At 52.7% G+C, this 22791-nt stretch overlaps 3 protein-coding genes across 8 annotated transcripts; all 3 read left to right on the plus strand.

Annotated features, from left to right (window-relative positions):
• The first annotated feature begins 1025 nt into the window (after positions 1-1025).
• On the plus strand, positions 1026-4604 carry ALDOC (aldolase, fructose-bisphosphate C). The gene is made up of 9 exons (XM_015880950.2): positions 1026-1112; positions 1909-2028; positions 2126-2337; positions 2426-2480; positions 2549-2709; positions 3164-3247; positions 3327-3501; positions 3584-3783; positions 4186-4604. The coding sequence occupies exons 2-9, from the start codon at positions 1917-1919 to the stop codon at positions 4279-4281; spliced, it is 1095 nt and encodes a 364-aa protein (XP_015736436.2). The 5' UTR covers positions 1026-1112; positions 1909-1916; the 3' UTR covers positions 4282-4604.
• PIGS (phosphatidylinositol glycan anchor biosynthesis class S) lies at positions 4317-8917 on the plus strand. 4 transcript variants are annotated; one of them, XR_014936532.1, is made up of 12 exons: positions 4317-4928; positions 4996-5135; positions 5240-5351; positions 5694-5783; positions 6002-6093; positions 6422-6620; positions 6951-7093; positions 7192-7306; positions 7537-7682; positions 7759-7859; positions 8038-8274; positions 8430-8917. XR_014936532.1 is itself a non-coding variant. In XM_015880361.3 (12 exons), exons 1-12 carry the CDS (start codon positions 4841-4843, stop codon positions 8703-8705), a joined length of 1713 nt encoding a protein of 570 aa, XP_015735847.2. In that variant the 5' UTR covers positions 4317-4840; the 3' UTR covers positions 8706-8917. The 4 variants fall into 4 exon arrangements, 1 of the variants encoding a protein (XP_015735847.2); XM_015880361.3 differs by having other exon boundaries at positions 8064-8274; XR_014936534.1 differs by lacking the exon at positions 7537-7682.
• UNC119 (unc-119 lipid binding chaperone) lies at positions 8871-21314 on the plus strand. Of its 3 annotated transcripts, none has more exons than XM_085522264.1 (5): positions 8871-9008; positions 14748-14861; positions 15709-15811; positions 16278-16450; positions 16893-21314. In XM_085522264.1, the coding sequence occupies exons 2-5, from the start codon at positions 14813-14815 to the stop codon at positions 17003-17005; spliced, it is 438 nt and encodes a 145-aa protein (XP_085378390.1). In that variant the 5' UTR covers positions 8871-9008; positions 14748-14812; the 3' UTR covers positions 17006-21314. The 3 variants fall into 3 exon arrangements, with proteins under 3 accessions (XP_085378390.1, XP_015736434.1, XP_015736435.1); XM_015880948.3 differs by lacking the exon at positions 8871-9008 and adding an exon at positions 9372-9530; XM_015880949.3 differs by lacking the exon at positions 8871-9008 and adding an exon at positions 11490-14652.
• The last annotated feature ends 1477 nt before the right edge of the window (positions 21315-22791 follow it).

Here is a 22791-nt window from a genome sequence, read left to right on the forward strand (position 1 = left end):
AGTGGATGTGACCCATGGATCTATGGGGTGGGGTGCCCAGCTTTCGGACTATGATGACTATGGGGGGATGGGGAGCATGTGCTGCCTGCATTGGATTAGGGCCACACCAGTGCTGAGCCCTCCTTTTACGGCGGGGATTCAGCAGCACTCAGCCCTGGCAGCCATCCCGTGGGGCGAGTGGGGACACCACTATTGTCCCTGTGCTGGTTTGTGGCGGCTCTGCTGGGACCTGGAGGGGGGGTGGGGGATGCTCCCATGCTGTGCTGAAACCCTGTGGGGCTGGGGGAGTATGGGGGGGGTCCTTGCATGAGGATGTGAATGGCAATGGGGTGGCACGCAGGGGTCCCAGCAGCAAAGAGTGACAATGGGGGTTCCAAGGGGTGGCAAGAGAGTGGTGTGGGGGCCCCCATCCTATGGGGTGAGTGGCACAAGGGGGTCTCAGCGCTACTAATAGCAGCAGATAGCAGCAATACGGTGGTACATCAGTAGTAAGGGGGTAGTGTGGGGCTCCCATCCCATAGTGTGAGCAGCACAAGGGGGGGGGGTGTTCACAGCAGGGTCCCCAATAGTGGTAGAGAGTGGTCCAGGTGTGTCCCCACAATGGCAAGGGAGGGTCTTTGGGGGGGTCCCATCCGTGACATGAATGGCACAAGGGGGTCCCTGCCTTGGGGGGAGGGGTCCCTTACAGCAGCAGGGTGTGACATTGGGGCCCTGTCCCCTGGTGACGTGCTGTGTCACTTCCCCGAACACACGAGGAAGTGACACGGCGGTAGCGCTGCTTCCTCCCCATCCCGGTGCGAAGGGGGATCCCCGACGGCAAAGCGGGGCGGCACAGGGGGGTCCCCGGCCATAACCGATCGCTTCGGGGACCCCGAGAGCAACACGTGGGAGGGGGACACATAGTTTAGAGGGGGGGGGTGTTGAGAGCCACCTCTATAGTGTCTGTGGGGCGGGGCTGTGCGGGGGGGGCAGGGAGGGGGCCGGTCCTACCCGGTGCCGCCCGCCGGGCCCGCCCCACCGGTCACGTAGCTCTGCGGCATCGCAGCCCCATTTACCTCGGGGCCGGAGCTCTCAGCCCGCAGTTCCGTGTCCGCCGCCACCGGTCCCGCACGGTAAGGGAGGAACAGGGAGCGGGGAACCGGGATCCGGGGCTGGGGGTCTCGGGGGGGGGGGCTACGGGGAGCAGCCGGGAGGGACCGACGGAGGAAGAAGCCCCGACGGCGGCTGTGTGCGGTGCGAGCGGTACCGCGGGGCTGCGGGATGGAGGGAGAACTTGGGGCAGAGGGGTTTGCGGGTATGGGGGGGCTACAGGTGGCACGGGGCACCTCCTGAGCCGGAGCGATGCACGTAGTGCCCGGACGGGACCGGCCCGGGGGGCAGCGCGGCCCCTTCCCCGTGTTGTTCCCATCCCGCCGCATCCCCGACTTTGGGGTCTCCCGTTTTCGAGCTCTCCTCACCTTTGGGGTATCCGTATCCCAACGCATCCCCATCTCATCCCCTGCACCCAGCAGCCTTCCCATGCCCCGAACCCCCTCGGGGTGCCCCTCTGCCTTCTCACCCCCATCCCCACTTATTCCTATCCCCGGTCCCCCCTTGCCCCGCTCCGAGCCCCCCCCTCTGTGCTCTCCCTCAAGATGGCTGGGCTGGGGGCGGGTGAGCAGGCAGCAAAATGGCTGGGAGCTCTCCGGCATCCTCCACGAGGCGCTGCCCCCCTCGGGGCTTATGCAACGTGACCCTATGGGTGCCACGTGCCCTGGGCTGGGGATGGGGATGGGGAGGGGGGAAACGATCCTGGGGGTCCCAATCCCTGTAGGGTCCCAATCCCTGTAGGGTGCGGGATCGTGGTGTGCAAGGGATGGGGGGGGGCTGGCGGTGGCGGTGCGTGACTCAGCCCTCGTCCGCCGACAGGCAGCACCATGACGCACCAATACCCTGCGCTCACAGCCGAGCAGAAGAAGGAGCTGTCGGACATCGCTCTGCGCATCGTGGCCCCGGGGAAGGGCATTTTGGCCGCCGATGAATCCGTGGGTCAGTGAGAGAGATGGGTTATCAGAGGGGTGATGGGGGGTAAAGGGGGCTGTCTTAGAGTGATTCCCCGCTGAGTGGTGGTGCTGGGTGCCTGCAGGGAGCATGGCCAAGCGCCTCAACCAGATCGGGGTGGAGAACACGGAGGAGAATCGCCGGCTGTACCGCCAGATCCTGTTCAGTGCCGACAGCCGGGTGAAGAAGTGCATCGGGGGGGTCATTTTCTTCCATGAGACCATGTATCAGAAGGCTGATGATGGAACTCCCTTCGTCCAGATGATCAAAGATAAGGGCATCGTTGTGGGCATCAAGGTGAGGGCAGAACCTGGTGGTTTATTGGGGATGACCATAGGGGATCCCATAGGGGATCAATGTTCACCCTCTATTCACCCATCTATAGGTGGATAAAGGTGTCGTTCCGCTGGCTGGGACAGATGGGGAGACCACCACGCAGGGTAGGTGCAGCAAATATGGGCTGAGGGTGGGAGATGTGGGGCTGTGGGGCTGACGTGGTGCCCGGTAGGTCTGGATGGGCTGTCGGAGCGCTGTGCCCAGTACAAGAAGGATGGGGCTGACTTTGCCAAGTGGCGCTGCGTGCTGAAAATCAGTGATAACACTCCCTCTGCTTTGGCCATCATGGAGAATGCCAACGTCCTGGCCCGCTATGCCAGCATCTGCCAGCAGGTATGGAGCTGGGGCACCCCATGGGGTGGTCACTGACCAAAGGGATGGGGATTGACTCCTAGATGTTGCCCCATAGTGATGGGCACTGATCCACGGAGCTCAGTGTTTCTATAGGGCCTGAGTGTAGGGATGGGTATCAACCTGTGGGTTGGGCATTGACTGTGGGATTAGTGTTACCATATGGGGCCAGGCATTGACCTATGGGGCTGGGCATCAACACATGGGCTGGGTAGTATCTCATGGGGATGGGTATCTTCTCCTGGAGCCAAGTAGAGCCAAACGTTTCACCATAGGATGGACATCTTTCTTTGGGCCAGGCATCACCCCACAAGCATGAACATTGCCCATGGGGCCAAGAATTGAGGGATGGGCATCACCCCTGGGTCTAAGCATTGCCTTAGGTTGCTATGGGGCTAAAAACATCCTTGTGATGCCACCTGCCTGGTGTTTGCAGAATGGAATTGTGCCCATTGTGGAGCCTGAGATCCTGCCTGATGGTGACCACGACCTCAAACGGTGCCAGTATGTGACAGAGAAGGTGAGCAGTGGGGCATGCAGTGGGATGGGGATGTGCCATGTCATTCCACACCACGACACTTCATGTTGTCTGATCCCAGGTGCTGGCAGCTGTCTACAAGGCACTGAGCGACCACCACGTCTACCTGGAGGGGACCCTGCTGAAGCCCAACATGGTGACACCAGGTCATTCCTGCCCCACCAAGTACAGCCCAGAGGAGATCGCCATGGCCACTGTCACTGCCCTGCGCCGCACTGTGCCCCCGGCTGTGCCAGGTACTGCCAGCAGGACGTGGTGGAAACCACAGTGAGGTGATGCCCTGTGGTCATCTTGGTGCCATAATGCTGCTGTTTGCAGGCGTCACCTTCCTGTCTGGGGGGCAGAGTGAGGAGGAGGCTTCCATCAACCTCAATGCCATCAACACATGCCCTCTGCTGCGGCCGTGGGCACTCACCTTCTCCTATGGGAGGGCACTGCAGGCGTCAGCGCTCAGCGCCTGGCGTGGGCAGAGGGACAACGCCAACGCTGCCACCGAGGAGTTTGTGAAGCGTGCAGAGGTGATTTGGGATGGACCCTGTGGGATGGGGGGCAATGGATGTACAATGGGGGTGGGAAGGGCGACCCTATGGGTAAGGAGGGGGGCAACATGAAGAACTGAGTCCCTGTGGGTGATGGGGTCACTGAGAATGAAGGGTGGTGGGCAGATCAGTCCCTGTAAGTGGTGGGAGCACCATGAAGTCAATGTGGATGGTGGGAATATCAAGTCTGAAGTTCGTACAGGTGATGGGGAAGCCGTGTCCCTGTGGTCAGTGATTGAGGGCAGAAGGACGGACAACGAGGGCTGTATTCCTGTGGGTGGTGGTGGGATGCTGCTGCCTTTGTTGGGGGATGATGGGGGGCCCCAATGGCCACATGTGTGGGGTGCTGTGGGACACGAGGGCTGTGCTTTCTCCCCACAGGTGAACGGGCTGGCAGCACTGGGCAAGTACGAAGGCAGCGGGGACGACTCTGGGGCCGCCGGGCAGTCCCTGTACGTGGCCAACCACGCGTACTGAGCCTCAATGGGCGCTGCTGGCCCCCAACCCGGACCCCCCCCATTGCTCACAGCACCCTGCTTCCACCCCAGCCACCCAGGGCAGGGGAAGGTGGCACCATGAGGATGAGGCGAAGGCCTGGGCCCCCCCATAGAGAACAAGGGGGCTTTGGGGAGGGCCTGGCCATGAGGAGGGCAGGAGGGGAGGCCTGGGGGTGCCCCTGCCCCAATGTAGCTTTGCAGTCCCGGTCAATTGTCGCCCTCGGGACGCTCATGTCGTGTTTTCTCGTGTGCACCCCGTGTACCAAAATAGCCTAACAGCCATTAATAAACGGTAGAGACAGCGCTGCCGTGCCTGGCTCCTTGTTCCCATCCGTGCGATGAGCTGCGCCCGGCCTCAGCCCGCAATGGGGCGGCGTGGGGGGGGTCCATCTTTGCCCGAACGCGTGCGCACGGTATGACCCTCTGCGGCACCCGTAGAGCCCGAGTCCCGCCCGCAGAGCTCTGATTGGCTGAGCGGCCTGAATAGTTGAACCACACTGTACGCTTATTGGTTGCGCTGTCAGCCGGGTGTTTTTTAAATGGCTGAGCTGAGCATAAGCCCCGCCCACTCGGTGGGGCAGGAAGACAAGATGGCGGCGGCGGCGGCGATGGCGGCGGATGAAGCAGGTACCGGCGGCTTCGGGCCGGGATGGGGTAAAGCAAAACCCGGAGCCTCACCCGGCTGTTCCTACAGAGCGATCCCGGGGCCGCCGTGCCGCTCTGTCCTTCGCCGCCATCGCCGTGCTGCTGGGGCTGCCGCTGTGGTGGAAGACAACGGAGACGTACCGGGCTGCGCTGCCCTATGGGGACATCAAGGCGCTGGGCCGGCTGCCGGTGAGCGGGGGGGGCGGCGATCCGGCCTACGGTCCGGTCTATGGTCCGGTCTATGGTCCGGTCTATGGTCCGGCCTACCGGCTGTGACACACCGTGCTCCTCAGTTCCAGGTTGCCGTGAGCATCTCGGTGGTGTTCCTGCCGGGATCCGTGCCCGTTGATCTGCCCCGGCCGCTGCCGTATGGGGACGTGCGGGAGGAGCGGGTGGACGGCAGCTGTAAGAGCACCGCGGTCGGAGACCACCCCCATCTCCCCTTCCAACCCCCATCACCCCTATGACCCCCCTTCCACCCCTTATCTATCTATCTCCCCCTCAACCCCCCATCTATCTCCCCCCTCCACCCCCATCAGCTCCTCCACCCCCTATTTCCCCCCTCCAACCCCCATCTATCTCCCTTTCCACCCCCCCATCTCCCACTCTACCCCCCATCTATCTCCCCCCTCCACCCCCATGTGCTCCTCCACCCCCCATTTTTCCCCCCTCCACCCCATCTCCCCTTCCCCTCCTCCCGGGAGTTGCTGAGGTTTTCACCCTGTCTTTGTATTCACCCTGTTTCAGCACGATCCGATGTCACATCCCGCACCGAGGTGACCTATCGCAGCACCACTGCGAGGGAGAATGCGGCGCTGGGAGCGGCCACAGCACGAGGTGTGGGGCTGAGGGCTCACGGCAAGGCAAAGCCATAGCTCTGAGTGCTGTGTGTTGTGCTTTTCCCTTATGGAAGGGCTGCATGTGGGTGTTCTGCAGCCTGACCTCAGCCCTGGTGGAGCAGCTCTGCTTTCTTAGCCCAAAGCTTGGCTTTGCTGCCTGTGGGATGGGTAGTAGATGGAAAATGGTAGCTCTGCTGATGGATCTGTGTCCCTCAGAGGCTGATGCTGCTCTGCACGCACTGCAGGACTCTCCACCAGGCTCCCTGACTGTGTATGTGGTTCCTGAAGCCTCGTCTCTCCTGCCTCAGGTAAAGAGGCAGCCTGTAGTGCCACCTTCTGTGGGATGCTGTAGCTCTGGGGCAGGCCATCATGGAGGGAAACCCATAGTTTTCCATGTTCCCTGCCCTACCAGAACGCAGCCTGGGGTTCAATGATGGAAAAGGTCTTGCTCGTATAAACCTAGTAAGAAATGGGACCATTAGGAGTAGGGAGGAAGGTGGGATTTTATCCCTTGAAGGTGCCCTAGGGGGGGACACATCCTTCCCCAGGTTGTCAGGGGTGGCACTGGACTCTTTGGTGTGTTGGCAGAGCTGTCTGTGCTCCCGGGGTGCTCCCTCACTGCTGCCTCTTTCCCAGGGTATCAATGTCTACGTGGGGAAGCACCGCAGCGCCCTGCTGAGGGCTGGGCAGGGCCTGGCCACGCTCCATGCCCGCCTCCAGCAGCTCATGCAGGTGATGTCTTTCACGGCCAGCTCCATCTCTGCTGCCCTCTCAGACCGTGTTCCTGATGGTCAGCTCGGCCCCGACGCCTGGAGGCACTTAAAATCCAGCCTGGGTATGGATTTACACCCCAGCTTCCTTTCTTGTCCCCCAGCAATCCAGCTGGATTTTACAGTGAGGCTGTTCCTGCTCTACCTGTAGCAACCCTGAATGTCTTCTGGGATAATGGCCCCCTGAGTCTTCCCTTTGCTCTTATCTGTTGCTTGTGGACAAGGCCTGCACTGTGATCCATGTGTGCTGGGGCTCTGGAGTGTGACCCCACAACAGGGAGGGCATGGGAGAAAGGGTGTCAGGTCCCATGGGAGCTCTCTTGTAGCCGCTATCCCAGTCTTGGCATCACTAGTTGATGGCTGTGCTGATGTCTCATGGTCTGGGTGCTTGGCAGGGTATGAAATCACCTTCAGCCTGCTCAACCCTGACCCCAAGTCGCATGATGTGGACTGGGACATCGAGGGTGCTGTGAATCACTACGTGCAGCCCGTCCTGGACAAACTGAACCTTGTGGCCAACTTCTCTGTCGACTCCCAGGTGAGGGCTGGGGGAGGTGATGGGGAGAGCCCAGCCCTGGCTCTGCTACATGCCCTGGGATGTTCTTTGCCAGCAGCATCTGTGTTGTGTCCCTGCAGATCTTGTACTATGCTGTTCTTGGAGTAACTCCACGCTTTGACAAGGAATCCTCCAGCTTCATCCTGAGTGCACACAGCCTCCCACATGTCATCAACCCTGTGGAGGCCCGGCTGGGTGAGCATCACACCTGACTCTGCTCTAGTGGGATCAGGCTGTGCTGAAGTGGGGACAGCTGTGCCTACACATGTGCCCCTTCCCTTCCTACAGCAGCTTTATACCCCACCTGATTCAGGATATGCAGATCCTGAAGTCTGCTGGGCTGAGTGTTTGAGGTTTGCAGCTTAAGGCTGTGCTCACTCTGTCCCTCTGGGCCAGGTGTGTTCATTGACTCAGTTCTGCTATAGGTTCCAGTGCTGCCTCTCTCTACCCCGTGCTGAACTTCTTGCTGTATGTGCCCGAGCGCTCCCACTCCCCACTCTACATCCAGGATAAAGATGGAGCCCCAGTGGCTACCAATGCCTTCCACAGTCCCCGTTGGGGTGGCATCATGGTACGGGGCCATGGTGTTAGCAGCTTAACCTCCACACCAGGCTCTGGCTGTGCCTCACTGACGTGCTTTCCTGCAGATTTACAATGTTGAAGTCCCTGCTTCCCCCCAAACCTCCCTCCCACTGCACGTGGATGTGGACATGGTGAGAGTGATGGAGGTTTTCCTGGCCCAGCTCCGGTGAGGACTCGCTCTTCCCTCCCCAGGCCCCACATGTGCATTGATGGGGTCAGAGCCCAATGACTCCATGTTGGAGCCCACCAGCTCGGCCCCTCTGTGGACTGTGGGAGATTGAGGGTGACTTTTTGTGCTGACCACCAACCTACAGCACTGTTGTGCACTGTGCATCCTGCTGCAGGCTGGGACCTTCCTATCTGTTCCCAGGTTACTATTTGGGATTTCTCGGGAGGAGCTGCCCCCTGAATTCCTGGTTGAGAGCCCAGGGAATGAAGGAGTGGCCGATTGGGAGCTGGACCGCCTGCTTTGGGCCCATACATTGGAGAATATTGCCACTGTGTCCACCACCTTGACCTCGCTGGCACAGCTGCTGGACCAGATCAGTAACATCGTCATCAAAGACGACGTCGCCTCGGAGGTACGACTGGGTACAGCCTGATGTGGGCAGTGGAGGGGTCAGGAGCTGCTGGCCCCATGCAGAGCAGTGGGGCACTGCCCAGGAACGAGGCCCCTTAGCTTTGCTTCTCTGGTGCTTCCTGGTTGAGGACTGACTGCTGTGCTGTTCCCATGCAGGTATACCGAGCGGTGGCTGCAGTGCAGGATGCTGTGGCAGAGCTGGCTGAAGGCCGCCTGCATTCAGCTTTCCAGGCCAGCAAGGAAGCTGTCACCTGCTCAGAGCGGGCGTTCTTTGACCCTTCTCTTCTCCATCTTCTTTACTTCCCGGATGATCAGAAATTTGCCATCTATATCCCTCTCTTCCTGCCCATGGCTGTCCCAATCCTCCTCTCCCTGGGTAAGATGCTCCGAGAAGCCAGGCAGAGCAAGAAGGAGCCCACCAAGATGGACTGAACCCATATACGGTGCCTTGCCTTGGGGCTGGGACCTCATAGAGTGCATTGCATCACGGTGCAGGCAGGTGCTCACAGAGTCTTGCACCTTCCACTCTGAACTGCTGCTTTACCCCCATCTTTATTGAGACTTGAGGGGGAGGGAGGGTGACCTGCATGCACCGCACAGCCCCGTGCTGTGTTCATGTGTAAATAAAGAGCTGCCCTGCCCAATCTGCCCTGTTGTGCTGTGGGGGCTGTGTGAATCTCTCCCACTCCCTGGGCTTTGGCCACCTCTTGCTTTGGACTGAGCCCCGTCTTAAAGGTACGTAGCCCATATAGCACCAAGTGGGGGTGGGGAAAGGGGTTAGTGGGGTTCAGCTGTTGGTGGGCAGTTATGAATGGGGTCTGTTAGCGTTGGTTTAGAGACACATTACTGGGGTCGAGCTTTTCCCTTTGGCACATTAACTGGGGAGCTCTCGTATTTGGGGGAGCCCTTTTGGGGTCGTACAGGGGGAAACAAGCACGTTCATCCCGATGCTGTCGGGATGCGATGAGGGGCTTTGGGAGCGATGCCGGGCGGTGCTGCCGGCGGCGCTGGGCTGTACCGTGCGGGGGGCGGGCCGTGCAGGGGGCGGCGCTGCCCCTCCCGGTGCGGCGGGGCCGGCAGCGCTGAGCGGGGCCGCTCATAGCGGAGGTAGAGGAGGAGGAGGAGGAGGCGGAGGGGCCATGAAGGTGAAGAAGAGCGGCGGGGCCGGGGGGGCGGCAGCGCGGACCGAGGAGGAGCTGGGACGGAAAGCGCTTATCGGGCCCGACGACGTGCTGGGGCTGCAGCGGGTCACCAGCGGTACGGGGCCGGGGGGCACCGCGGTGATGTCGGGTGAGGGATGGGGCGGCGATTTGGGTGGGATGGGAGACCCAGCTTGGGGAGGGGGTGCTTCCATTGCGGAGTGGGACCCCCACTGCAAGCCGGGTTGGAGGTGGGATGCTGCTCATTGTGCCCGTCCTATGGGTGGGCCAGGCTGAACCCCACAGCTGCGGGGGGAGGGGGGGGATGGAGGGGCTCGGGATGGGGTCACAGATCCAATGGGAGGAGTGTTGTAACCATCCTGTAGCCTTCCCAATAGGTTTCCCCTTTTCCACCCCATAGTATTGCTGCGGTCTTGAGAGCATCCTGTGGGGCTGGAGGGGCTGTTGTGCTCTGCTGGGATTGCAGCGTGCTGGGCTGGGAGATGGCACATGCTCCAGGCCAACCTGGCTGTGGTAGTGTCCTCCTATCCACCCCCCAAAGAGCCTTTCTGTACCCCGTGTGTGTTGTGTCTCTGCAGGGGAGGAGGGGGCAATGATGGGTGGCTGTGCTTGGAGCAGGAGCGATGCTGCAGGCAGGGCTGTGCCATGAGAAACCCCAAAAAGAAGGGATGTGGTTGTGGGTATCGGGGGCTGAGCAGCACAGGGATGGGTGAAAGGAAGGAGGGGAGGAAGCCCTGCAGATAGTGCTGGTCTGGGGGGTCTGTTGTGTCTCTGTTTCCCTGCTGAGATGCTGGGCTGTGACTCACTGCCCAGGCCCAGCAATCAGAGCAGCAGGCACTGGAGCGTGCTGCCAGCGTGCTTGGAAGAGCAGCAGTTGGATGGTGAGTCCCAGCGATGGCTGCGCTCAGTGCTTTGCTTCTTGGGAGCCCACGTGGCCCTGCATGCAGCTGTGCCCTCTTTGGTGGGCTGAAGGCACGTGGCCACCCCCTGCCCTTGCTCATGGGGCACGCAGGCTTCAACTCTGGGCATCCTGGCCTTGTTGATGCTATTTGCTCTTGTGTGCAGGAAGGCTGAGCTGATCGCCCCTCGGGGAGCAGAGCTGCTCTCCTGCCTCTTGTTGCACTCAGGCAGTGTCTTACTTTGCTTCTGCTCAAGCTTACGGTGGAGGTGTGAAGTTGTGATCCAAAGGGACCTGTGTGCCGTCCTATCTCTGGTGTATAGGTCCCTGTAGGTTTGTATGGAAGCCCAGATACAGCTCCTTCCTCATTCTTTCTCCTCGCAGCTTGGTGTGTACAGCATGCAGCCTTGGTGCCCGTAGTTAGGGCAGTGTCTGGGGTGGAGCCTTTGCCTGGCTGGAATTTGGAAGGAGGATATATGGGGTAGAGAGCATGGGGAATGCAATGCTCCTTGGACCATGAGAAAGATCAGCACGTAATTCCTCCTTTTAACATCAGGAGAATAAGAGGAGCTGGCAAGGACTTTGTGGTATCATGGTCATGTATGGCTTTTATAGGGTGTTACAGTGGTGATATGTGTTGGGATGCACTAAAAGGACCATCAGAGGTTGTTGGATGGAGAGACGCAGGGTTAAAACTTCTCCCACTCTTCCACTTTTCCCTTCTTAGTAAAGCTCTCCTCTTAAAACTACTTGAATGAACTCTTCCCATTGCAAACCTTAGTGCCTGTACCACCAAGTCATCCCAACTTATGACCACAGCCCTTTGTATCCCTCTGACCCCTGTTTTGATGCCCAGATCCAGGTGCTCCAGCCCACGTGAAGCTGACACAGGAGCTGATGGTTGGGAATTGCAGCATTGCCACGAACATCCCTCCCAGTTCCAGATAACTCATTTTTATCCAAACTTCGAGGCCAATACCGCAGCAGCTCTCACTATTGAACCCATTCTGCTGCTCATGGCTCTCCTCCTGATGTCTTTCTAATAAGCTTAAAGGGGAGGCGTGCAAGCTGTGCTGTGTATCTGTGCCGTGTCCTTGCAGTGTCACATCCTCCATCACTTCTGGGCACGCTAAGGTCAAACCTGATGGACCCAGGGGTGCTACCCTGGTGCATGTGGGTCTTTTGTAGGGCTGGGTTTAGGTGTAAAGCAAAAGGCCCGTTTCCTTTGCAATTAGCAGGATTTGTTACTTGCTCATCCAACTGTGGTTACAAAAAGAGGAAAACCTTGTGACGCGATTAACTGGGGATTAGCAAAGGGAGCAGGGCAGAGCTCAGTTCAAATTGCAATTAATTACTGCAGCAGCAGGAGGATCAGAGCGGTGTGTCTGCAATTATTGGGGTGTGCATCTGCCGACGTCCAGCCTTGTGGGGCAGGGAGAGGAGCCGAGCACTGTCCCCGATACCTTCGACCAGGCTGAATGTTTGCTAGGTCACGCTGTGCTGCTCCCACGTTGCCTGCAGGCGAGGTTAATTCCAGCACAGCTTTGATTTCTTTGTCTGGCTTTGGGATGGGAGCCATGGGTGGTCAGCAGGAGGATGGTATAACAGCATTTGCAGTGCCGTCCCCTATTGCCACGTGACGATGCCAGTTGTCCAACTGATGTGTAACCAAGGGCAAGCTCCAGGTTGAGAGCACAGCACTGGGCACCTGCACGGTTTGCCTGTGCTGCTGGGATAAGGCTTATCTTAAGTTTTACTATTCTAGGTTTCATCCTAAGGGCTCCTTTTGATGCCAGCAAACCGAGAGGTTGGATAAATGATTGATGACATACTTGGAAACACTTACAAAACAAAGCCTAAAAATAAGGAAGGCGTGCTTAATCATTTCTGAAAGTAATCTCTTCCGTGAGCTGTCATTTAGGATCCCTCAGAGGCAGCAGCTTTACCCTGCCTGGCAGAGGGGCCCAGTGGTCAGGGCAGGCACCTGGTGGGTGCGTTGCATTACAGCTGAGCTGTGTTAGCACGAAGCCAATGCGTGCAGATCAGTCTGCAGAGCTCCTCCTGAAGCCACGACTTTCCCTTCCTTCCCCATTTAACCGAGACCACTCGTTACATCAGGAGCTGTGATTAGCTGAGGGTGTCGATGCGGGGGGGTGTTAATGAATCCCTGTCTGGGGCTGTGATGTGTGGAAGTGTTTTGATAGGCAGATTTCCTGCAGCAGAGCCGTACTGCAGAGCTGTGTCAAGCTGCTGTCACCGTGACTTCTTCCCTCAGCAGCACGACAGACGCTGCTATGAACCTTTTCAAGGCTTGCTGACGGCTCCCAGCTTGAAGTGCTGTGCTGAGGAAGGGCTTTGTTAGCACTCTCACTCTGCAAGATGGGCTGTGAGATCTCCAGGGGAGCACACATGGTGTATGCATCACACCAGGGCTGAGCTGAATGGGTTTATCCTTCTGCCAAAGCCCGAGGTTTGGGCTGTCCCCACCAGGGATGGCAAAAGGGAATGGAAAGCTGTGGGATTTGAACTGGTGAGGCAGAGGGCAGGGAGGTGGTTGAGTTATTTCTTTAATGGAAACGTGCCCTGCCTTCCCCTCGAGGTCCTGCACTCTGTCCTGCGTCACTGCTCTGAGTCTTGGCTGGGCTGCTGCTATTTTTGCTCGCTTCCTTCTGAGTCTCTTCAATCTGATAATCTCCTAATCTCCAGCTCCCAACAATTCCTCTGCAGTCGTCTCTGCTTTATACCTGGCTTACATCTTGGGAGAGCTCTTGAAAATAGCCGCTGACCTTGTTGGCTTATGCGTGTTAAGGAATAGGTCCGGATGGTGGCCGCAGTCTTCTCATTCCCTAAATTCTTGTCATTGTGATGTGGAGAGGCGATCCTACTGCAAGCCACTGTGGCTGCATCTGCCTCTTGTACAGCATCCTCACCATTTACATTCCTTTTTTCATCAGCAGATCTTGAATTCCTTCTTGCCCTTGGGAATAACACCCAAATTCAGACACTAAATAACCTGCTTGGTAAGGACAGGTATTTGCAGATCATTGGGAATGATACAGACCCCACCTTGCCCACTGTGTCAATGCATCGCTGCTCTTTGGAGAGTGCATTGTTCATAATATCTGACCTGACCACCTCCTGGTGCAACTTAAGGCCATCTGCTCTTGTTCTATTTCTTCTGAGATAGTCATAAATGTGAGTAACTTTGGGTTTGGGATATAGCAATATATAGTGGGATATAGCAGCCAATTCTGCTTTAGGAGGAAAGGGTCCCTGTTTGTGGTTTGTTTTTGTAGTATTTACCGTGGGTATTTCAGTCTAAAAGGCGATATGTTGGGTTTCCTAAGATGTTTCTGTGTCCATTCCTTCATCACTTGGTCATCAGTGGTGCATCAAGTGAGGGTGACACTGTGATTATTGGGTTCCCAATAGGGAAATAATGCTGCCTGCTTTGGAAGCAAGCAAGAACCAAAAACTCCCATTCTTTTGATGCTCCACTTCTCCTAGTGGGGCTTTGAGCAGCCTTGTGGCTCCCTGGGTGCTGGAGAACCACAGGGATGTGGCACTGAGGGCTGTGGTCAGTGGGCACAGTGGGGTGGGCTGGGCTTGGACTTTGAAGGTCTGAGAGCTCATTTCCAACCGGAATGATCCCACAATTCATTGCCCAGATGCCACCTGATGAGATACGGGTGTGCTGATCAAAATGAAGAAAGGGTTTTTGAATACTTTCTATTGGATAAGCTAATGCAGGGGGTGCAGGCATTGATGGGCAGGAGCCCGGTGGGGGATTCTGCTTGGGGTTTTCTCCCTTCCGGTGGCTCTGATTTGTTCTCCTTTCCTGTGGATGAGTCATGGACACTGTTTCTGTAGCAACAGTGCTGCCAAGGAGGGGGATAAAGCTGTTGCCATGGTGCTGGATGGGCAGGAATTCTGCAGAAGGAAAACACTTAATAATTAACTTGCAGACAGACGCAGCTCCAGACTTGCCTTTGTGCTCTGGGGAAGGTGCCCTGGGCTCCCTGCTTCCCAGCATAGGGAAACGCCATTTTCAGTGCTGAGGGATGAATCCTTGCATGGGATGAGTGTTGGTGGGATGTGCTTTGTCTGGAGATGGAGCGGGGAGGGGGATCCTGCTCCAGTCAGCGCAGTCGGCTTAGTGCCCTTAAAGCTGCTTAGTGCTCACATTCTGCCAGAGGGCAGTTTTTTAAAGAGGCAAAGCCTCTTACCATGAGAAGGCAAGGATTTGGCACAGGTGCTGACTGCAATCAGTGCCCTGAAGGAGAAACGGATCCAGGAGCAACTGGCACAAAGTTGGGAAGAGGTGATGACCTCTGAGTGCTGGGCAGCGTGAGCACGCGATGCTGGGTCTGCCTTTGTAGACATAAAGCCTTCATATCAGTGTGCTTTCTTCTGCAGATTACCTATGCACTCCAGAGGAAAACGTTTACAAGATAGACTTCACCAGGTTTAAAATCCGGGACATGGAATCGGGCACGGTGTTGTTTGAAATCACCAAGCCAGCAGCATCAGGTGGGTGTGCACACACAGTACTGGGAGCAAACTGATGTTAACAGCTGCTTCCTTTTGCCTTTTCCCAGCCTTTTTACTCAGTATGTCCCCTAAACAGGAGAAACTTTCAGCTGCAGGAGGGCTGGATTCACACCATTCAGGTATTCCTTTGTACCAATACAGTGGGCAGAATTAATTGCTCCTGTATTATGACCTCTATCTGTGATGAGAAAGGACAGATGGATGTTGTAAATAGAAGCGAAGGAGAAGGAGGTCAGCATGTGTTGGCTGCTTATCAGCTGGAGCCCATCAGCTCATGTATGACTGTGCAGATGATGTCCTTGTATTTAATACCCCTTATTTCTTGAGCCAATGCAGAATCCCCTGTGTCCTTATGGCAAGGAATCTCCCTGCTTAACATCGTGCTGTGGTTAACACTGCTTTTGCTTTGGAACCTACTGCATACAAACTTTAAGTATCCTATGGATCCTGTCTAACAGGTAGTTCATACTATTCTGTGTGTCCTTTAGTTTGGTGGCAGAGCCTCAAACGTTCACCTGTGAATCTTTCTTGCTCATAAAGTGTGTTTTCTTAGTTAAAATACACAGCCATGCTCATGCAGGCTCTTGACAGAGGGCTCTTTGTGTGCTCAGTGTCCTGCCAGAAGGACCTTTAGTTCTTTCTCATTCAGGGGAACCAACTTCCATCTCTGCCAACTCAATGCGAATGGCCCAGGGTACAGAAAGAGAGCACAGCTTTGCCACTGAGGCAGGGGAATAAGCCACCCAATGAGGAACAGACCACCGGTTTCCACAGTGGGGTTGTAAGGAAGGAATGTTGTCCCAGTGCAGTCTTTGTGCTTTTGCAGAACGGGAACACAATGACAAGAAGGACATTGACCCCAACGCGGGGCGCTTTGTGCGCTACCAGTTCACCCCAGCTTTCCTTCGGCTGCGCCAGGTGGGGGCCACGTAAGTAACTGCTCCTCGTGCTGCTTTTCCTACTGGGATGTGTAAGAAGTGGCTCTTGTTTGTTGATCCTACCGGGAAGTTGGGATTTGATTTTAACAGAGACCATTTGTTGTGATGGGGATCTCCCAGTGTCTTTGGATGGCTTGCTTTCTTCCATCCCTTTAGCTTATATAGAATCACAGAATCATTCAGGTTGAAAAAGAGCTTTCAGATCCTCACCCCACTGTACCCACTGACCCTCTGTATCCCCACAGCACCTGAAGACCTCCAGGGATGGTGACCTCCCACCTCCCTGTGCAGCTATGCCACTGCAGCACTGCTCTTTGGAGAAGAATACCCATCAGAAGAATTAAATCAACTTGAATAGCAATCCAGTGCAATAAGCAACTTCTAGTGATTGACATAGGGATGCTCGAAACCCCTACTTGAGCAGAAAGCTCATTTCTCTCTCATTCTTCCTTCCCAGGGTGGAATTCACAGTAGGGGACAAACCCATCAATAACTTCCGCATGATTGAGAGGCATTACTTCCGTGATCAGCTGCTGAAGAGCTTTGATTTTGAATTTGGGTTCTGTATCCCCAGCAGTAAGAACACATGTGAGCACATCTATGAATTCCCACAGCTCTCGGAGGATCTCAGTAAGTTCGATTACTGTGATGTTATCTCGTGTGACTTAGTTCTGGCATCAGTATGAAAAATCTGTGCAACCTTGTGTTCTTTATAACCCCTCATCTTTTATGTCAGTAACCTTGTCCTCATACTACAGTCTATGGGAAGGCCGGAATGCTGCTTGCTTATTGTCACACAGAGAGGTTTCTTTTGAAGTGTTTTGGGGATAGGTAGAGCCTTTAGATGTTGTATGGTGCTATATAGACTCAGAGATTCACAAGGTTGGAAAGGTCCTACAAGATCATCTAGTCCAACCGTCCCATTACCATTGCTACCACAACGGTCTTAACATATTTGGATTATGAGTTCCTTAAAAGAGCCTTCAAACAAAGTCTACAAGAAAGCCATTGCAGTCTGTTGTCTCAGCAGGGTTTCTGTTTAACATAGTTAATTTCTTCTTTTCCTCTGCAGTTCGAGAGATGATCCTCCATCCATACGAGACACAGTCGGACAGTTTCTACTTCGTAGATAACAAGCTGGTGATGCACAACAAGGCAGATTATTCATACAGTGGAGGACCTTGAGAGCGGGATGGACAGCCAACCTGGGCTCCAACTGAAGTCATCAGGGACACCAACACCTTCACTTCAGTTGCCCACAGCATCAGCTGGACATGGATCCACAAAGCAAGTACTCTGCCACAGTAGGAGTTTCATGACCAAACTGGCCAGCCTCATCTCTTTGAGCTTCAGAGCAGACCCAGATCATTGGAGCTCTGAGCGGTTCTACGATGCTACGTGAACTTTGGATACCACTTCCCTATGTTCTTCAGGTGTCTGCTTTGAACGTGGCCTTGTGGGACCTGTGGGATTCTGCCCTAAGTCTGCAGATTTGTCTGCTTGCCCTCACGTATCCTTTAGGACGAGATGGTTTCAGAGAATGCAGTTTGAGAAACCATGTGAGTCGGACGGATGCAAATACAGAGTTGGCTTCAAAAGCACGGCCAGTTTTAACCTGTACATCCAGCTGAAAACCTTACAAAATCAAGTTTCATCTTTTGGATTATTGCTTTAAATCAGCATCTCATCCCTTTGTTTTCCTCCTTCTATAGAATGTTTCTTCCTAAATCTTGGAAGCTATGAAACACGCAGGGAAGACCACTGGTTTCATCAGGTACTGTCCTGCATTTCAGATGGAAGAACATAGGGCTGGGTGTCTACAAACCCTCTAAACATCCTCCATTAATTTAAGTTTCTGCAAACTGAATCCAGAATAGTCTGGCTTACAAAATAAGAAAGGATTTTAGCTTTATTTAACACTTCTACATAGCTACCGTTTGGCTTGTCCGTGCTATATGTCACGCGTGTCTATTTTCTTTACTCTATGCTCAATGCTAAGACAAGGGCTCCAGCAATGCTCGTTAGAGCAACACTAATTTGTCCAAGGCAGTCAGAAAGTGTGGAATGTCCAATCTCTCATTTGTATCTGGATTTGAAGTATGTTATGTTATTTTCCCTTTGTTTTGCACTGGGTATGAATACAGGTGAAACAGCAACTCTAATAATGTCAGGCTTTAAGCCCTATCTGTAAGAAGATGAAGAACAACCTTGCGCAAGTTTCTCAGGATGCACTTCTTAGGAAGATATTAGTGCAATGAAGTAGCAATGTCAATAGAATAGTGCATGCAAAACCAAACCTGAGAAGGTTGTGTAGGGTCGAAGCTTCATTTTTGCCCAATAGCCTGTTGTCATGAAACCCTTACTCTAAAGATCAGTGATACCTATAAAAGGAAGAAAAGGCAGTTGCAGTCTGTAGATATTCCTATAAATATTTGATGTCTCCATGTCTGTTCCTGTGAGTTGAAGTGGAATGTTACATGTTAGCCTCAGATACGTGTAATTGTACTGATTTTTTTTTAATATAAAATACCATTCCCAGTCGTGGTGAACCTCTTTTTGGTCACAGCTGAAGTCAAACAGGTGAACTATGAACAGTTCCAGATGTAGTGTAAGAGCAGGGAGGCCATGTGCTGTTATTGGGTCGAGGTCGCTGTCAGGTGCGTGAGCGTTTCGTAGCATCACAGAATTGTTCTGGTTGGAAAAGAGCTCTCAGATCCCCAAGTCCAACCCCAACCCACCCCCACCATGCCCACTGACCACAGCCCTCAGTGCCACATCCCCATGGCTCTCCAACACCTCCGTGGATGGGGACTCCACCACCTCAAGGATTCCATTTTATGAAGAAAATACAATGAGTTTAGCTTACAGCTTGTTTTTCTTTTAAGGCTGATGGTTAAGGAAGCATGTAGAAACAACTGTTCCGACACAGCTGCTATCAGTCAGTAATTCTTATCACGATGAGACTTGTGTTTATTGCTGTTTTTTGTCGGTAGTGTATAAAACTCAACATTTTGCCTACGGCTGTTTGAGGGTTGCAAAGAGTTTCCTCGTTATTTGTATTACACTTTGAGCTACGGATCAGCAAGTTTAATAGCGAAGCAATGACTGAAGCTGAGAATAGTTCCAAAAGTCTGTGTCCTTCCCACCTTTTCTTCATCTTTACATTCAATGACATTGTGCAACTTGGAGCATTGAATAATTTTGTTTCAACTCCTGAATGAGCAAACTGAAGGTAGAAGAGTGTCTGTAAGTAGCGCCCTACACTGTTGTAGGCGTTGCTTATTTGTTTTAATTATTCCTATCTCTCAGCACTTTCCTGCAGTTCATAATAATAACTTCTAGTAATGGTGCTTGGCCAGAATTGCCAGTCTTACCTTTCAAACAGCTCTGTCGTCTCTGTATACTCCCATACTTTGGTGCAGCCTCTCATCAGTCTTGGGTTATCCAACTAAGCATCCTCTCTGTATGTGACTGATGTGCAAACTGCTGTTTGCTGAGCTGAGATAGTCATCTTCTGGTCCCTTTTAATGCTACCTCCTTTTAAGTCTTAGGAGTTCAAAACCGAAAGTAATTTAATAACAATAATGCTGTAATCAGCTCCATAGGTCCCTATGAGAAAAGAAGATAAAGTTACCTTTTTCCCAGTAGTTCCCTATGGTTTTGTTGAATGGGCTTCCTGGTGTCCCACATTGTATGGTTGAACACAAGAGGACAAACAAATTCCTATTCCTAAGCCAATGGAAACAAGAAGACTTTCCTGTGCAATGGAAGTACTTTTGTGTTTCCCACTGCCATGGTTATCGTTGTGGCTCTTTCACATGGAAACTTGTTTGTATTTATTTAGAGTCTCCACTCATGCTATTTACAGTCATGGATCTTATTGACCAGGAGGAAAATTGAGCTTTGGCGTTCTGAATGGAAGATAAAGAAAGCCGCATCAAAATCCAACCAAGATTGGACTTGTCATCTCCCACCACATGATGTTGACTGGATGTGCGCTGATAGTGAATGAATCTCCGATAAGGAAGCAGGTGCTAATAGAGTCCTTTTTAAAAAAGAATAGAGAAGTTATAACTGAAACTTACTTATTTTGTTTGAGATTCATTTAAAGTTCAGAGTTTGCAAGGAAGAGCAATTGGTAAAATATTTGTGGTTTGGATGCGTGGTCCAATAATCCACAGTACAATAATCCACAAACTTCAGAATGATTTATTTTCAAGAACACACCAAGAATGGGTTGAATTTCAAGAGTTTTGTTCTCCTGTCATTGAGCAAAGCCTAAATTATTACCATATATATACATATATGCTGAAGATGCCCTTTATATCATGGCATTTATGAATTTGCTCCCCCTGATGTGGATTTATCCTGTTCTTAATGCAGAAAGTCTTTTCAGTTTTGGAAACTTTGTGATGGCCAAAGAATGAAGAAGCCATCAGAACTGTATGTGTTGTAATGAGATGGGTTTGCATGGTAAAAGTTATCTTTGGGGGGGACAAAGAAGGAGGGAGGGGGAAAAATGTTAATTGCTGCCGATTGGAGCCCCAAGTTGTCATGGTGTTATGAATGTAAATGCTTGTTCTCTGGAGTTTTGGAGTGGGAAGAGCACTGGATGTGGATGGTCCTTGAGGTCCCTTCCATCCATCCCACGATGATGCCATCAGCCCTTTTCTCTACACCCAGCATTAATGTGATTAATATGGAGCATCATTTATACAAACGTTTCCCTGTAGGAAATCTAATTGACTGTTCATATCGTTTTCTAAGCACAGCACTGTATCTGAAGAGCGTGATGCTCACTTATGTTGGATATCACAGCACAGCCCGACCCGGGGTGGAATTGTGTGTCAGCATCTGTTCTGTAGTAACTGCCTCCCTACAATCACTGTGTTGATGCCCACTGTGCTGCCTGCTTGCGCCCCATTACTATGCTGAGGTTTGAATGTGACATTGACTTCTTTTTCTTTTTCATAGAGTCAGGTTTGTCTGTATTAAAATGTATTTATATATATAAAAACAAATATAATCTATATATTTTTTGTGGGAGGAGAGTAGGATTCTAGTTAATGCGCCACCGAGAAAGCGTTAGGAGTGTTTTTATCCAGTTTATAATTCTTTGTACCTTCTGGGGCAGTGAGGAACCGGTTGGAAGCAAAGGGAATGTTGGCACCGATTCCACTGTTGTGGCTTTGGTTTCCATCTGCTTGACTTGCCTGCAGGTGGATAAAGGGGGAGAACAAAGATTGATGCTACGATTCAGTCTTCCTGTAGGAGAACTTAAATCTAACCTACGCAAGGACGGGGCAGGGACGCACACTTGCTTAAATTAATATTGGCAATTAGACATCAATGTGCATTAGGCAATATGCTTTAACTTCTTCCGTGACCGAGAGGAAAATGGTTCAACGTGTCACTCTCCTTAGCAAGTGTTTCTTCTCCTGTAACGTTGCAATGTGTAAAAATAAAATAAAAATGAAATAAATTATTGACCTTAGAGATGGAGGTGCTCATCCGTTCTTTAATGCTGTATCTTTTATAGTGTGTGTTATTTAATGGTAGCTCTCTGTATTAGTACATGGAAAGTAAATTTTCATTGCTTTCCCTCAGTGTTTTATATGCCATTTTTGCACCAGCGGACGTAACCACCTTCACTTTCAGGTGTTGACAATGCATGTGTAAAAGCTCTTCTGTTGCTTGCAGCTACGTAAGGAGGGCAATTAATTAAAGCATTTGAAATGGGGTTCGGCCTTCTGATGGGTGAGAATCTTTCGGGGCATAATTAAAGTGAATTATTCTCCGAGCATGCTAACAAAACTTCTGCAGGTGGCTGTTTTTGCAGCTGGTTGTGTTTTGGAAGGCTCTGCCAGCTGCTCTATGGAGAACTGACTTTAGGAGCTGGTGTGACATTGTGATTCGTGTCTCTGCTACAGCGACCAAAGGAAAAACGTCTGAAGTGAAGTGAAGCGGGTGGAGGTTGTTCCTTCTTCATTTTTTGGAGCTGTGTGACCGTACCTGCATTGAACCCTGCAGTGAGGTGACCCGAGCACAGGTTGGTAGTGGGGTTATTGCTCAGCGGTGGTGGGGATGCACTCCAAGTTTGACTTAGAGTGGAGATGTTGGTTGCCACTCAGGTTTGTGTTTCTTATAATATCCGCTCCTTGGCACACTGTGGATGCTCATACTGTGCTGTAGTTCTTCTATCATTATTCGAGGGCATCCATCTCCCTGTGATTTAATGAAGCTGACGTATGAAAGTAACGTGTAGCAAGAAATAAAAGCAGGCAGGGAAGCTGCAATACATTAAATACATAAGGCTATTTATTTTATGGTCATTAATACCATGTTTGGTTTTCCTTCTGCTGAATGAAGAATGAATTAGAAGAGGGGGAATAGCAAACAGGATATTGTATCACCTTCATAGTTCAGCTTTAATGCGTCAGGCAACGGTTCCAGATTGAGAATTAGTGCTTTCTTTTCCCTTTTTTCTTCTTCTGACGTTCTGTAGTTATGGAGCTAAAGGTGAACGCCCCAAGTGATCGCTTTAACCCGGTGCCTCCAACAGGCACAAACACGCTGGGCTCCTTCATGTGGTTGAAGTTAAATTCTTCAGTAGTTTATGAATGAGATCTTAAATTCTTTGCTTATCCAGGCAGGTCAAACCCCCTTTCCCAATGCTTTAAAAGAATTACTTTGATTGAAAAACTCTTACTTCTCATCACCTGTTCCTAAAATGGCCCTTCCAAGCCCTTTTGCCTACAATACATGGCACAAACCCTGCAGGCTGCCGCCTCCGTGGTGCTTTCTGGGGAGGAAAGCAAAGCATAGGAAATACTGCAGGGCCACACCTGCCTTGTTTATAGCTCATTACTCATCCCACCCACTGCAGAGCCTGGTCTATTTCCTTCAGTGTGCCTTTACCGGCACAGCAGCTTTGCCTGCACGATGCTGGGGTGGTTTCTACCCAACATCCC

The sequence above is a fragment of the Coturnix japonica genome, chromosome 22 (assembly GCF_054131305.1).
Source record: "Coturnix japonica strain WE chromosome 22, WE-NBRP24, whole genome shotgun sequence".
Classification (NCBI taxonomy): Eukaryota; Metazoa; Chordata; class Aves; order Galliformes; family Phasianidae; genus Coturnix; species Coturnix japonica.